Source organism: Pyrus communis, chromosome 17 (genome assembly GCF_041283825.1).
Source record: "Pyrus communis isolate YQ-2024b chromosome 17, ASM4128382v1, whole genome shotgun sequence".
In the NCBI taxonomy this organism is placed as follows: domain Eukaryota; kingdom Viridiplantae; phylum Streptophyta; class Magnoliopsida; order Rosales; family Rosaceae; genus Pyrus; species Pyrus communis.
The window spans coordinates 4,759,883-4,774,766 of NC_142581.1; the positions used below are offsets into that span (position 1 = coordinate 4,759,883).

A 14,884-nucleotide genomic window follows, 5' to 3' on the forward strand; every position below is an offset into this window, starting at 1 on the left:
AACCCCTTCAAATTTGAAGCCCTATGCTATTGCACCTTTCGCTTCCTCTCAACGCCCCCTCTCGTCGCTTGATTGCCGTTAAATTGACTTTTATAAGCAAAATACCACTACTTTTTAGCAACACTTTAATTATTTTAATTATCTTAATATCATGAAATAATATAAAAGTGAGGATTAAAATAAAAGTAAAAGATGAAGATATAATTCTAAAAAACCATCACATAATGATGAAAAGTTCATGAATTAATTGGGTGAGAACTACAACGAACGGAGCCACTCTACGTCCTTCAAAGGAGAGAGACAAACATTAACAAAAGAAAAAAGAAACGAAAACCGAACAAGTGTGAAGCACACACCCAACTGAGAGCTCGACAACTTCCCTGCAACTGAGACGCCGAGGGGCTAAAGCTCTCTTTGTTGCAAACAAGAAATTAAAAACAAACCACTAAAAATGCTGTCGAAGAAGAGGCTCCATAATTCCCTAAGACCCAAAAAGTTCAAGAACTCAATGCGAAAACGCTTCATTTGTTCATGCCGGTGGCGTTCTTGACTGCATCGGCAGCTCCCTGTGCCTTGGCCTGCATGTTCTGGCCAGCATCCTGCATTGTTTCCTTGGCAGACTGGGCGGCATTGTTAGCCTTGTCCATCATTCCACTGGCCTTCTCCTGTCAAATCCCAAATCATCCAATACAACAAACACACCTCAATCTCAATGCACAATCAATATTAAAGCAAAAGAAAACGTAACGAAAGATTGTTATTGACGCTCCAAAATAATCGATCATGCACTAGAATCATAAGAACAAAGAAGAAACCAGTGCAGTAGATATGACTATTTTACAACGCTAGCAACATTTCAAAACGAAAAATGGAGATGAGTGAGGGTTACCTGAGCTTGGCCCTTGGCCTCTCCAGCGTGGTAGCTCATCTTCTGGGAGTTGTCAGCCATTTTCTTCTAGTTGGAAATTGGAGAAAAAAAACACTTAGAAATCGATTGAAGTTCTTAGGGATGGTAGTTGATTTGCTTGATGATGAAATACTCACAGTCGGATAGGTTTATATAGGGTTTTGGAGCAGCTGAATGCTCGACACGTGTGATGCCACGCGTAAGTCACTCCCGGACTTCCTCCGAGTCATTGATCAGGGGACCAACCACGTGTCGCGTTATTACTTGGGATGGGCCTTTTGACCAGGAAGCTGTTTATCTCCAGTGGTAGTTGTTAAACTTTTATCCCAAAGGGATCAATATACCACAAATTTTTTTTTTTTTTTTCAAAAAGGAAAATAGTTGTATTGATATATATTTTGATAATAATTTCATCAATGGGAGATTAAAAAACCAGACATCAGTTTATCAACACACCTTTTTTATTATAAAAATTCACAATTGTCTCTTAGTACGTCATTCGTATAATTGTCACGTGATGCTTAATTGTCAATAAAATCGGGTCAAAACCCATCAAATATTAATACTTACAGTTTCAAATTGTCCTAAGTTTCGAATTCATAGAAACATAAGCTAAGGTTATCTAAAACTTAAATGAGAACATCTCAATTTTCAAACAAATACATGAATGTCTAATCAAAACACGAATTACATGAATGTCTAATCAAAACACGAATTACATAATATGTAGTTACATACTGAAGTTTTAGAGTTTGTTTCACAAATCATAAGAATATGTAGTTTAATTCATAGGGGTGTGTAAACTTAAAAAAAATCATTCTAAATTGCTCATTTTTTTCATTTTCTGGGTTTCTACCCTCATAATTCTTCACTCAATTTCAATTAATTGAAGATAGCTTTGAGGTTTCAATTAATAAAATTTATTTGTACCATCGAGCTTTCTATCTTCGAAATATCTTTGCATATTTAGAAAACTATTTCACAAGGTGAATCCAGCCACCCAAACTTTGATTATCCTAACTTCTTTCATGCTTGTATCACGTAGGTCATTCTCCTTAAGGTGACTCAATTCTTAAACATATTTAATGTCAAATCTTAAACCTTGTAAAACACATATGTTTAAAAAGAATATTTATATAGAAGTGGCAGAACTGCAGATGTACCCTTCACATAAAGCACATAACTCAACATGAATGAAACAGAATACAGCACTTATCACCCTTTTGTCGCTTTCAGGATCGTTTCTGAGATTTTAAGGGTCCTGTACGAAATTTATAAAATGGACCCTCTTTAAGATAAAGTTTTAAAAAAATATGACAATGTATTGATACTAGAAAACATTCACTTAAATTAAAACAAAGCCACTTAGTACTACGATCAAGTGGTATTCATCTTCACTTGTATGTAAGAGGTCTATATTCAATTCTCTCCAAAGGCGAATTCGAACCATATTATTGTTAGCCCATTGTGAGACTTATTCACTAGTAAAAAAAACACTTTGCGCGACGTAGGTACTTTCGTCGCGCAAAGTAAAAATCGTTGCCTAAGGGTTTGCGCGACGGCCCACGGGGCGTGCGTCGCGCAAAGTGGGTTTGCGCGACGGCCACGGAGTGCGTCGCGCAAAGTGGGTTTGCGCGACCAACGGAGTGCGTCATGCAAACCAACTTTGCGTGACTAAAGGAGTGCGTCGCGCAAACTCACTTTGCACGACGCACTTCGTTGGTCGTCGCGCAAACCCACTTTGCACTACCCACTTTGTGCGTCACGCAAACCCACTTTGCGCGACGTACTCATGAGTCACGCAAAGTGGGTTTGCGCGACGAAGCCATGCGTCGTGCAAAGTGGGGAGTAGTTTTGGTCAAACTTTTTTTTTTTTTTTTAAATTCTTGATAAATATTGTAATTAAATTCGAAAGAATAATTAATTAACCAAGCAAAAATATTTAATTATAAAATATATGAAAATGTACATACAAGATCCGAATAAAAAAGAAAAAACTAAAAGTGAACTAGGTTTAATACATCAAGCTACTAGGTATCAGGGCGAGGTGGCTCTGAGGTCGAAGGTGGACCAAGATGAAGTGCTGGTAGTGAGATAAGATTTGAAGGCCGGACATCTGTATGGCTTGTACAAGGTCTCTCCACGCCCCGCCATATGACCTCATCTCCTCGCCCTGGGCCCTCAGCTGCTCCTTCATCTGCTTCTTCATCCGACGACGAGTGATCAACTGCGACATCTATACACTTATTCAACCATAAAAATATAACATTAGAAACTAATCCTACAACATTTTTCTTAAATGCAACAGATAATGTTAGTACATAAATACAGAACAACTAGATACATACATACATACATAAATACAGAACAACTAGATATATATATAGATATATCTATATATAAGTGTCCCAATCTTGTCACAACTACAAAAATACAGAACAACTAGATATATACTAGAAAGTGTGACCCGCGCGTTGCTGCGGGATTATGATATATTATGGTGAAAACATATGAAAGATCATGTATCCAATGATTGTGGACCTAATAATCATGCACTCAACACCAAACACCAAAATGTCATCAAACCAAAGTATAACTTTCATTTAACTAAGTTCTTAGCACTTCAATTCAATCTTAAGCTAAAAAGAGTAGTTCAATTGACTAAAATTACACAAAAGGGAGAAAGACATAACAAACAATCGTGGAAAGTTGTACAGTGACATTGATCCTGCAAGTTAAATATGAAAAATGTTCAAAAGATTGCTCACCTTTCGTCAATCAGTATACAGTGCAGACTTGTATTTTTATCAGTTGTTCCTAAAGTTCTCGGTCTCCACATTCTACACACGTGGACTTTAATCTTTATTGCCTTTTTATGCGGTTGTACCTAATTGATAGGTGTTGGAATTGCGTCTTCCATTCAAGCTACTCAAATTAAACACAAATTTTGTAAATTTGCAAACAGTCATTGCAGTAAGTTTAAAATAAACGCTGGAACAACCTTTCAATCCCAAACAGTCATTGCATAGAAATCCCCATTAATGAAACCTTTATACACAAACCCTTCAATAAATTTATATGCAAAATAATATGAAAATATCCTCTAATGTAGAGGGAATTGCACGTATGGAGATTCAAAAAAGAATATTCTCTCTGAACCCGTATGTGGCCTCTCCCAGCCTTTCAATCCCAAACACCCTGTACTTGTCCAAGCAATCCTTTATAAAGTCAGTCGAAAACAAAACATCGATTCCACGAAAAATTAAAAAATTCCTACTTTTAAACAGAAGAATCCTCACCGACAGCTTCAAAGGTGTTTTGTAAACCTCTCAGCATATCTTTCCCAATTGTATTTCTCACCTCCATCCTCTCCTACCTAACCTGAGCAATCCATGTTACCATACAAACAAAACCGAATTTGGTAGCTGGGTGAAAGCAAAAGCAAGCACTATTACATTCAAGTAAAATAAGGAATTTCAAAACATTATAGCAGAAAATCAATTACATACAATTTTTCTTTAAACACTCTTTAAATGCAGAAAAGAAAACTAACCTCTTGTAGAAGTGATGAGAACGAATGAAAAATCAGAACACCACCTGTTCAAAAATACAAAAATCAAAATGAAAAATGAAAAAAGAAAAGAAATCAACTTTCAAAACTCTGTGCAAAATAGTGAATTTCTGTTATGATCATAGTATCCGCACCATTATCTTTATCACTACCCACCTACAATTCCTTGCTCTCTGTTTTCAAATCACTCTAATTCTCATCCCGGTTAACGGTTTCAAATCGCCACTAACTTGTACAATTCCCAAATCATAAAATTCCAGTAAGGGTATGCCGAAACACAAAATTCAATTTCATTGTGTACAGACCAACATAGAGATTGAGACAGGTTTTAACTTCTACAATTCTACTCATTTTCGAGCCGTAAATTTTCCCGGAAACAAAAGAAAATGAAAGAAGTCGTACCTGTTCGAAAGAGCGGATGCAAGTTTGGTGGCGCAGCGATGGCAAAGATCTCTAGTGAGAAAGCCAATAAGATGAAGCAAACCATTGAACAAAAAAACCCAGATTTTTAAAATTAAAATCACAAAAATTTCAACATATATGTCGGAGAACTCACCAGGAAACCCAAGCTTTCGAATTGGCGATTTCCTGAAAATCAAGCTTTTCTAGGTTAAAATTTCTTCCCGAAGGCAACAGATCCAACATTCATGCAAAGAAAATTCGAATTGAAAAAAAAAAATAATAATAATAAAGTTAGAGAGACATACCTTCTCGCGGAGGCCAACGATTCGGAGCTTGAGAGAGAGCTCGAGAAATCTGTGGAAGCAAATGGAAGAGCCAGCTTTTCCATGTTTCTTCCCCTCCACGATGAGCAACACGTGTATAACACTATAGGGGGAAGAAAATCCAACGAAAAGGTGCACGATGAGGACGTGGGGAGCAGCAAGGAAAATCGAAGGAGGATGGTTCAAGATTTCTGGGTTATGTTCGAATAGAAGGAGGAGGGTTCAGTTGGGTTAGGTTTGAATAGAAGGAGGAGAGGGGGATAAAGAAGGGCTGTCATTTGGGTTCGAATTGAGGGAGATAAAGAGGGCAAAGTGGAAAATTTTGGAAAAATTGAAAAAAAACGCCTATTTTTCACTATTATACCGCCAAAATTATCATACCTTGCGCGACGTAGGTGTTTAATTCGACGTCGCGCAAAGTTGTTTTGCACGACGATCATACTAAGGCGTCACGCAAAGTATTTAATTGGAAAAAAAAAAGTATTATGAAAATTACCGAAAATGTGACTTTCCTCCTTTCAAATTCAAATTTTTTTAAACATAAACCCCACAATAATATATTTTTCTAACAAAAACCCACAATAACTTTTTTTTTCATATATATCAGTCAATCTCTTAAGTATTATAAGTACGAAATAAATAAATAAATAAATAAATAAAAATCTACTTAGTAAATATATATACGGTTGAACTTCATAAGAAAAGCATCGTATGAAACTAGTTTCAAAGATCCAACCGTCAAACTTGTTTCTATATGCTTCGAGATCGCATCAGCCAAAAATCGCAAAAAACAAACATGCAGAGATCAAGTAACGGGACAAAACTTTTTGACGATTATAAACGAAAAAGCACGATTTAACGGTTATTTTAACTCCAATTTTGATGATTTTTTACAGCTACACTCCTTGATCCTATATGAATACAATAAACAAATTTGATCGTCAATTTAAAATGTTTACACAAGTGGATACCACAAAATCTTATGTTATACTTGATGAAAGTATAAATAAACTCCAAATGTTAGTGAATCTAATGTTTTGATGTGATACTCATTGTACGAAACTAGTTTTAACGATCCAACCGTCAAAATTGTTTGTATATGCTTCGAGATCGTGTACACCAAAAATTGCAAAAAACAAACATTCAGAGATCAAGTAACGAGACAAAACTTTTCGACGGTTATAAATGAAAAATCACGATTTAACGGTTATTTTAACTTTGATTTTGATGATTTTTTACACCTACACTCATTGACCTTATATAAATACAATGAATGAATTCGATCTTCAATTTAAAATATTTACACTAGTGGATACCACAAAATCTTATGTTATACTTGATGAAAGTATAAATAAACTCTTAAGTGTTAGTGAATCTATCGTTTTGATGGGATATGCAGCTTAGAAACTAATTTCAACGATCCAACCGTCAAACTTGTTTATATATGCTTCAAGATCGCATACGCCAAAAATTGCAAAAAACAAACATTCTAAGATCAAGTAATAAGACAAAACTTTTCGACGGTTATAAACGAAAAATCACGATTTAACGGTTATTTTAACTCCGATTTTGATGATTTTTTACAGCTACACTCCTTGACCCTAAACAAATACAATGAATAAATTCGATCTTCTATTTAAAATATTTACACTAGTAGATACCACAAAATCTTATGTTATACTTGATGAAAGTGTAAATAAACTCTTAAGTGTTAGTGAATCTATCGTTTTGATGTGATACACATCCTACGAAACTAATTTCAACGATCCAACCGTCAAACTTGTTTATATATGCTTCGAGATCGCATACGCCAAAAATTGCAAAAAACAAACATTCAGAGATTAAGTAACGAGACAAATATATGAACGTATACATAAATTAACAAATTGGAAATGGAAGTTTAAAAGATGAGTTAGTGTTTATATGTATCTCAACTCTCAATCATGAGGAAGTAGAACTATGTGCCTTATGGTTTACAATTGAGTATTATATGATTAGTTTGAAAATTTTCTAATTTATTCAGTTTATAATTGGCCATAAATAAATAGGAGTTTATAATGTGCGTAGAAATCACTTTCCAAAAATATATCGTATGCATAAGATTCTTGTAGCGCCTTTGGTTGCTAGAGTTCAAACTTCTCCAGTCGTCATATGTATTTGTCCAATGTTCAATCCGGGTTAAACAATTATATTTGCATTCAAATTTAAATTCGTTGGTTTTGTCCAATCAACTCTCATATCTTTTCCCACCACAACACTAACACTTGCAAATAGCAACATATATAGCAAAAATCAACAACAATGTTAGTTAGGTGATAATGTTTTAGCTCAACTTTCTGTATGTAAGCTAAGCCACACACGATTGATAATATATAATGTTACATGTTTCCTCCTCAAATTCATTTTTTCAGCATTTTTATTTAATATAAGAACACAATATTTGTATTAAGTTCATAGTTTTTATATGCATCAAATGAATGTCTATCTCATATACTATGACTACTTTCTGGTAAATAATTTCCTTAATTTTTGGTATTAACAACATGGAAAGGATCCTAGAAATACTCATATGCTAAGAGCACTAGTAGAAACAAGGTTAGTAACACAATATTTTTCAAAGCACATTTACTAGTTAAAGTATTGTTGGAACTACCTGGTGTATAGAGAAAAAGAAAATCAACAAGATAGTTATCTCCCTTGATTTTACAATTTCAATTTCGTAAATGAATCACATGAAGGATCTACATATTATTAATTCAGTTTACATCATGTTTAAGAGCAAGGGAAGGATTGCAATCGAAAAAACATAAAGAATTAATATCAATTCAAACCTGATCTGGTAGACGATTTTGAAGAGAGAGATGGAAGACGGAGGTAGCTGCTGCAACTGGGTTTGCAGTTTCTGCCTCCCAAACTAATCAAATGAAATAAAAAAAATCGTTGACTTTGCGCGACGCAGGTGGGCATACGTCGCGCAAAGATGTTTTGCGCGACGCAGGTGGTCATGCGTCGCGCAAAACATCTTTGCGCGACGCATGCCCACCTGCGTCGCGCAAAGTCAACGAAAGAAGCGGTACATCCTTTTTCGTTTGGCGCCAAAAGTTTGGCGACGAATGACGGCGTCGCGCAAAACTGCTTTGCGCGACGTATGTTCACCTATGTCGCGCAAAGGCGTTTTGAGCAACGCGTTCGTCGTCGCGCAAAGTGCCGTCGCGCAAAGTCAGTTTGCGCGACGTTTTGTGTTATACGTCGCGCAAACGGACTTTGCGCGACAAAATTTTCTCCGTCGCGCAAACATGTTTTTCTACTAGTAATTAGCCCTTTTAGCGTAGATAATATCGTTTATTCAACAAAAAAAAAATCAAAACAAACTTTGGCACTCATTGATTGCATGTTTACAAATGTCCTTAATGATAAATAAAAAGAGCTACAAACAATAACCTTCACTAAATAATCAAAAGCAATTTTATCTTAAACAACCAAACATGAAAAAAAAAAAAAAAAAAAAAACAGACCTCTAACTTTAAAGTTCACTTGAATATATAACATTGTTATTATAAAATTAACAAACTGTCGCTTTTCAAGATGTTATTATTGACACTCAAAAACTCTCATTGTACTCCAAGTTCTTATGTTTAGAAAGAAAAAAAAAATATTCTTATGAGGAATGCACAATGAGGTTTAAAGTGCTAACAAAAGCAATTTTTAAATATATAACATGATTACATAATGTTAAATGACAAAAATTTAGGGACCCCTTCAAATTTGGAGCGCTGTGCTATTGCACCTTTCGCTTCCTCTCAACGCCCCCTCTCGTCGCTTGATTGCCGTTAAATTGACTTTTATAAGCAAAATACCACTGCTTTTTAGCAACACTTTAATTATTTTAATTATGTTAATATCATGAAATAATATAAAAGCGAGGATTAAAATAAAAGTAAAAGATGAAGATATAATTCTAAAAAACCATCACATAATGATGAAAAGTTCATGAATTAATTGGGTGAGAACTACAACGAACGGAGCCACTCTACGTCCTTCAAAGGAGAGAGACAAACATTAACAAAAGAAAAAAGAAACGAAAACCGAACAAGTGTGAAGCACACACCCAACTGAGAGCTCGACAACTTCCCTGCAACTGAGACGCCGAGGGGCCAAAGCTCTCTTTGTTGCAAACAAGAAATTAAAAACAAACCACTAAAAATGCTGTCGAAGAAGAGGCTCCATAATTCCCTAAGACCCAAAAAGTTCAAGAACTAAATGCGAAAACGCTTCATTTGTTCATGCCGGTGGCGTTCTTGACTGCATCGGCAGCTCCCTGTGCCTTGGCCTGCATGTTCTGGCCAGCATCCTGCATTGTTTCCTTGGCAGACTGGGCGGCATTGTTAGCCTTGTCCATCATTCCACTGGCCTTCTCCTGTCAAATCCCAAATCATCCAATACAACAAACACACCTCAATCTCAATGCACAATCAATATTAAAGCAAAAGAAAACGTAACGAAAGATTGTTATTGACGCTCTAAAATAGTCGATCATGCACTAGAATCATAAGAACAAAGAAGAAACCAGTGCAGTATATATGACTATTTTACAACGCTAGCAACATTTCAAAACGAAAAATGGAGATGAGTGAGGGTTACCTGAGCTTGGCCCTTGGCCTCTCCAGCGTGGTAGCTCATCTTCTGAGAGTTGTCAGCCATTTTCTTTTAGTTGGAAATTGGAGAATAAAAAAACGCTTAGAAATCGATTGAAGTTCTTAGAGATGGTAGCTGATTTGCTTGATGATGAAATACTCACAGTCGGATAGGTTTATATAGGGTTTTGGAGCAGCTGAATGCTCGACACGTGTGATGCCACGCGTAAGTCACACCCGGACTTCCTCCGAGTCATTGATCAGGGGACCAACCACGTGTCGCGTTTTTACTTGGGATGGGCCTTTTGACCAGGAAGCTGTTTATCTCCAGTGGTAGTTGCTAAACTTTTATCCCAAAGGGATCAATATACCACTAAATTTTTTTATTTTTTTTAAAAAGAAAATAGTTGTATTGATATATATTTTGATAATAATTTCAACAACGGGAGATTAAAAAATCAGACTTCAGTTTATCAACACACCTCTTTTATTACAAAAATTCACCATTGTCTTTTAGTACATCATTCGTGTAATTGTCACATGATGCATGATTGTCAATAAAATCGCATCAAAACCCATCAAATGTTAATACTTACAGTTTCAAATTGTCCTAAGTTTCCAATTCATAGAAACACAAGCTAAGGTTCTCTAAAACTTAACTAAGAACATTTCAATTTTCAAACAAATACATGAATGTCTAATCAAAACACGAATTACATAAAATTGTGTTACACGAATACGTCTTTAAAAAAATCTTTCAACGTGAATGATCGTGTCACTTCACTTAAGAATCTAAAGACGCAAAAATATCACACTCGATCCCTTTATAGTGGGCCCAGTCGGCCCATCCACCCCCTCATGCAATCAAACTTGAAAAACTTTTGGAAAATAGAAAATAAAGGGGCAGAGAGTAAACTTCAAAAATATTATGGGAGTCCCTGATATTTTCAAAATTTACACTACAAGCACGTTAAATTTATCAATTTATATTCCCGCCACACCCACCAGAAAATAGCCACCCTAAACCCACCCTCAACCCGCCGCTGGAGCGGCCTCCTTCTCCCTCTTCATTCCATTCGTGCAATCACCGGAGCTCCAAAGTTTTCAACTTTCTGTATATTTTTTGTTCGTTCTTCTCCGCCCAAAAAACCCTTTTCTTCTTCTTCTTCTTCTTCTTCTTCTTCTTCTTCTTCTGCATTAGTTTCCAGCAGATTTTACAGATAAGAGGAGAAAGGAGTCTGAGGAGTAGGAAAGTCGGGTACTTGAGATTTCGTTACAACCCGAAACGAGCACGGCTTTCTAATCTGCACACTCTGAGTCAATGAAAAGGATGGGAATGAAGGACAAGAAGAAGACCCATAAGAACAAGAAGGTTGCCCAGCCAAATTTGGAGCTTGTTGAAAAGGGTTTGTCACTTTTCATATAATCAATAAAGTTATACTTTTTTCTTACTGTTTTAGTTTGCTTCTAACTTGGGTTTTTGATATTTTTTGTGTTTAAATTGGAATTATGTTTCTAGGTGGTTTGAACCTAAAAACTAATTGTTGAGAAATTTTGATTTAGATGATGAATAATATGATATAAAATAGATGCTATATACTTTGGGAAATTGAAGAACTATGCATTTAAAATGTAGTGCATGTATGTATAATTGTTCAATGTTCATCATCATGGAGGCAAAAACCTATTTGATAATTGGATTTGGTAGTATTTGGCTCCCTGTATCTATATTGATACGGCGAAGAGTTTTACTAAGTTGTGATTTTGTTGTTTTTATCTGTTTCCAGATAAAAAATTAGGATCTGCAGAGATTAGAAAGAGAAAAAGGGCAAAGGAAAGCGATGCTGATTCTCGAAGGGTTGTTCAAGTCTCTATTGAAGGTACATTGGATTTATGTTTCTCATGTGTTAAGTACATTGTTAGGGCTATAGATTTGGATTGAACTCAATGTTCTCCGTTTGCTTTTGTTGTTTCAGTAGATAATTCAGCCAAACCAGCCAAAGATAAGAAAAAGGCAAAACTAACGAATAAAAGGAAAATAAAGAATGTGAAGAACAATGAAGCTATGGAAGGCAAGAATGATCATCCAAATACGGACACTGATGACAATTTTTATGAAATAAATGGTAAGTTGCTTCTAGTTGGGTAGCATTAAACTGTAATAGTTTTCAGGGGAACCACAGTTATTGTGTAATTTGTTAATGGTGTCCTGGTGCATTCAAGTATCTTTTTGGGGGTGAATATTGAAAATTTACAAATTTCCAAAATCTTTGCCTGTCTGTGTTTTGTTTTGCTTTATATGTAAGTCGGATTTGTTTTCTTGTTTTCTTTTTCTCTAACCTAAGGTCTCTGCTTCCAATTTTATTTCTCAAGCTGTATGGAAAATGCACATATGCTTTTGAAGTGTCGACCATAGAATCCTTTCCTGCTTTTAACTTAATTAAGATAATTTTCTTTCTATTAGATGATGGAGTTGCCGATCAGAGACCATTTGAAACTCAGGAAGAGATTGAAATTGGTGAAGTGCTCACTGAGGCTGGTAAGGAACCAAAATTGGAAATTATGAATAAGTGGCAGCTTTTGTTTGATCTGAGCAGAGTCATTGGATGATATTTTTATTGCAATTACTTATAAGGTCAAGTGCTCGTTGGGGTTCTCTTTTTATTGTAGGCAAGTCAAAGAAAGCTAAGAAAAAGAAAAAGAAGGATAGTAATTCGTTAGAGTTTGTGAAGTCACTTGAAAAGGAAGTAGAAGCTAGTCAGGAGAACAGCTCAAAAGGGATATCAGGTATGATTCTTGAAAACATCGCTTTGTATCCGAGTTATCACTATTTCATTTCAATCAGTACTTTTCTACTTTTAGTAATAATAAATTGTCGATGTAGGTGTACCCAAGAAAGCTTCAAGAAAGAAAAAGAAGGATCTTGATTCGTCAAAGTCTAAGAAGACACTGGAAAGGGAAGTAGAAGCTGATCAGGCTGATGTTTTCCTTATTTCTTCTGGGGATGAGGACTCTGCAAAAGGAATGAAAAGTATGAATTACTGAATTCAAACTACTCGTTGGTGTATATTTTCATATTCTAAAGCCAACAAACCTATTAATAAGTAAATACCTATTGATGATAAGCTTCAAATTATTTGATTTTACAAAATTCAACATAGCTGATGTTAATTTCCCTTTTTTATGCTGTACTCCTCTTATTGAGAATTTCTGAATCCTCAGAATGGATTATGGAATACCATCAAAGTAGACCTGGGTTGAAGGTACTGCAGCAAAGAATTGATCAGTTTATGGTTGAACATGATGAAAAACTGGAACAGGTAATTTTCCTCTTCCATGCAACTGGAGTATTCAAACCAACCATTTGGACCTTCGCTCTTTATAACACTGTTCATACTGTCTTAAATGACATATTTGCACATGCTTGAAGATCTATAAAAACCGGTTTCGTGTATGTTGAGCCATCTATAAACACAGATGGTATTAGCTGATGGGCTTTGTTTTTCCTTGTTTTGAAATTTGGCCAGCATACTTATTTCTTCATGGAAGTATGCTACATATTCCTGCCTCTGATCTCTCTTCACATTTGCCCATGTAATGTGGGAATGTATAATCTATATTTTATTGGTATTGTGTGGTTCGTGTATGTCCATCTGTTTATATTCACTGTGCGTAACTTTCCAGTTGATCAAATGTGTAATAGTTCACATATATGCGTGGCACATGCAGGAAAAGAAAGAGAAAGAAGCCCGTGCTGCAGACGGAGGATGGACAGTTGTCGTACATCATAAAGGAAGGAAGAAGAGCACGGATGCTGAGAGTGGAATTACAGTAGGATCTGTTGCCCAGGCTGCTTTGGAGGACAAGGTGGCCAAGAAGAAGCGCACAGAAGTTGCTGGGCTAGATTTTTACCGGTTCCAAAGGAAAGAAGCTCAGAGAAACGGTATGTTAATCTTACATATAAAGTTTATCTTGCATTAACCTGAAAAACGACACCACGTTGGTGAAAATGTTGCATATGCTGAAAACCACTCCAATTATGAACATGCAGTGGCATATTACGTATGCTTATGCTGTCAGTTTCCGATGAATTTTATTTTCATAATTTACACACGAAATAGTTTTGATTTTGGGAAGAGTATTGTATGTATTCTTGTTGTTTAAAGTTGTGTTAATACAACAAAGCGCTAATAAGATATGTGCCTGCAGAAATTATGATGCTCCAGAGCAAATTTGAGCAAGATAAAAAGCGGATACAGCAGTTAAGAGCGACTAGGAAGTTTCGACCGTACTGAACGCCTGAAAGTTTGTACGAAGAAAAGCCAGGAATCAATTGTTCTTATTCATAATGTTGAGACATGCGTAGTACAAGGCATGTTGCATAGCAGTTTTGCACCCCGTATTTATCTTTCCGCTTGTTTCATCAAACGTAATTGATATACCAGAGAATCCACATTCTTCATACATTAAGCTACGGATTATCGAATGGCAACGACAAATTCGCTATTTTTAGACAAAATGGCCTCTGCTCCCTTTTTGTCTTCCTTGATGCCTTTTGGCTTTCCTTTTTAGGTCAAATCTGGCGTTCCTTGGATTTGTACAAATCGAAAGCCCAATGCCCAACAAATTTCTACCCAAAACAAGAAGCTTAGAAGCGAGGATGCTTCCTTGAGGAAGAGATAATTAGTCCTCACCCGTCTGTATTTTGTTTTTATGTTATATATTCGTTTCGTGTTCATGTTTTGTTTATCTCCGTTTCATGTTCATGTCAACCCAAAAATCGTACGTTTTTAATCGTAGGTCTAATATTCATGTCCCAAAGATCGTCATCGTCCGGTGTTGGGACCCAAGTCATTTTCGAGACATTTACGTCTATGAACAAATTTATTGTTACTGAATTTACCGTCACCGTGGCGTCTCTGACCATTAATATGATATGATTCACATACGAACATGTGATGATGATGATCCTTTCATTCATATTCTTTTCTAGTTGGAAGAACAAAAGGTGCTAAACCAATTCTACATAAATGGCATAATCCATGGT

General features: G+C 35.8%; 4 protein-coding genes across 54 annotated transcripts; 1 reads left to right on the forward strand and 3 right to left on the reverse strand.

Annotated features, from left to right (window-relative positions):
• Window positions 1–204: 204 nt before the first annotated feature.
• Window positions 205–1,028, reverse strand: LOC137709376 (uncharacterized). The gene is made up of 2 exons (XM_068448469.2): window positions 890–1,028; window positions 205–665 (listed from the first exon to the last, which is right to left on the reverse strand). The coding sequence occupies exons 1-2, from the start codon at window positions 947–949 to the stop codon at window positions 522–524; spliced, it is 204 nt and encodes a 67-aa protein (XP_068304570.1). The 5' UTR covers window positions 950–1,028; the 3' UTR covers window positions 205–521.
• Window positions 1,029–2,831: 1,803 nt separating this feature from the next.
• LOC137735703 (uncharacterized) lies at window positions 2,832–5,510 on the reverse strand. 50 transcript variants are annotated; one of them, XM_088688615.1, is made up of 8 exons: window positions 5,186–5,510; window positions 5,035–5,066; window positions 4,881–4,943; window positions 4,635–4,707; window positions 4,461–4,504; window positions 4,207–4,288; window positions 3,676–3,832; window positions 3,483–3,635 (listed from the first exon to the last, which is right to left on the reverse strand). In XM_088688615.1, exons 1-4 carry the CDS (start codon window positions 5,266–5,268, stop codon window positions 4,658–4,660), a joined length of 228 nt encoding a protein of 75 aa, XP_088544741.1. In that variant the 5' UTR covers window positions 5,269–5,510; the 3' UTR covers window positions 3,483–3,635; window positions 3,676–3,832; window positions 4,207–4,288; window positions 4,461–4,504; window positions 4,635–4,657. The 50 variants fall into 50 exon arrangements, 41 of the variants coding, with proteins under 41 accessions (XP_088544743.1, XP_088544742.1, XP_088544744.1 ...); XR_015958179.1 differs by lacking the exon at window positions 3,483–3,635 and adding an exon at window positions 2,832–3,143 and having other exon boundaries at window positions 3,676–4,288; window positions 4,635–4,703; window positions 4,881–4,931; window positions 5,186–5,493; XR_015958174.1 differs by lacking the exon at window positions 3,483–3,635 and adding an exon at window positions 2,832–3,143 and having other exon boundaries at window positions 3,676–4,332; window positions 4,635–4,703; window positions 4,881–4,931; window positions 5,186–5,493.
• A 3,649-nt stretch (window positions 5,511–9,159) lies between these two features.
• On the reverse strand, window positions 9,160–9,985 carry LOC137709408 (uncharacterized). The gene is made up of 2 exons (XM_068448502.2): window positions 9,845–9,985; window positions 9,160–9,620 (listed from the first exon to the last, which is right to left on the reverse strand). Exons 1-2 carry the CDS (start codon window positions 9,902–9,904, stop codon window positions 9,477–9,479), a joined length of 204 nt encoding a protein of 67 aa, XP_068304603.2. The 5' UTR covers window positions 9,905–9,985; the 3' UTR covers window positions 9,160–9,476.
• An 851-nt stretch (window positions 9,986–10,836) lies between these two features.
• LOC137749524 (uncharacterized) lies at window positions 10,837–14,356 on the forward strand. Of its 2 annotated transcripts, none has more exons than XM_068489635.2 (9): window positions 10,837–11,243; window positions 11,625–11,717; window positions 11,814–11,963; window positions 12,302–12,376; window positions 12,508–12,624; window positions 12,722–12,868; window positions 13,060–13,157; window positions 13,567–13,780; window positions 14,047–14,356. In XM_068489635.2, exons 1-9 carry the CDS (start codon window positions 11,159–11,161, stop codon window positions 14,130–14,132), a joined length of 1,065 nt encoding a protein of 354 aa, XP_068345736.2. In that variant the 5' UTR covers window positions 10,837–11,158; the 3' UTR covers window positions 14,133–14,356. The 2 variants fall into 2 exon arrangements, with proteins under 2 accessions (XP_068345736.2, XP_068345737.2); XM_068489636.2 differs by having other exon boundaries at window positions 10,855–11,243; window positions 11,817–11,963.
• The last annotated feature ends 528 nt before the right edge of the window (window positions 14,357–14,884 follow it).

Excerpts from the sequence above, each read along its gene's own strand:
- LOC137709408 (XM_068448502.2), bottom strand. The coding sequence starts at position 9,904 with ATGGCTGACAACTCTCAGAAGATGAGCTACCACGCTGGAGAGGCCAAG. Across the intron at positions 9,621-9,844 it reads AGGCCAAGGGCCAAGCTCAG|GAGAAGGCCAGTGGAATGAT; the intron begins GTAACCCTCACT and ends GGGATTTGACAG.
- LOC137709376 (XM_068448469.2), bottom strand. The coding sequence starts at position 949 with ATGGCTGACAACTCCCAGAAGATGAGCTACCACGCTGGAGAGGCCAAG. Across the intron at positions 666-889 it reads AGGCCAAGGGCCAAGCTCAG|GAGAAGGCCAGTGGAATGAT; the intron begins GTAACCCTCACT and ends GGGATTTGACAG.
- LOC137749524 (XM_068489635.2), top strand. The coding sequence starts at position 11,159 with ATGAAAAGGATGGGAATGAAGGACAAGAAGAAGACCCATAAGAACAAG. Across the intron at positions 11,964-12,301 it reads CAATTTTTATGAAATAAATG|ATGATGGAGTTGCCGATCAG; the intron begins GTAAGTTGCTTC and ends TCTTTCTATTAG. Across the intron at positions 13,158-13,566 it reads ATGATGAAAAACTGGAACAG|GAAAAGAAAGAGAAAGAAGC; the intron begins GTAATTTTCCTC and ends TGGCACATGCAG.
- LOC137735703 (XM_088688586.1), bottom strand. The coding sequence starts at position 5,268 with ATGGAAAAGCTGGCTCTTCCATTTGCTTCCACAGATTTCTCGAGCTCT. Across the intron at positions 5,067-5,185 it reads TCGTTGGCCTCCGCGAGAAG|GAAATCGCCAATTCGAAAGC; the intron begins GTATGTCTCTCT and ends CTTGATTTTCAG. Across the intron at positions 4,505-4,880 it reads GCATCCGCTCTTTCGAACAG|GTGGTGTTCTGATTTTTCAT; the intron begins GTACGACTTCTT and ends ATTTTTGAACAG.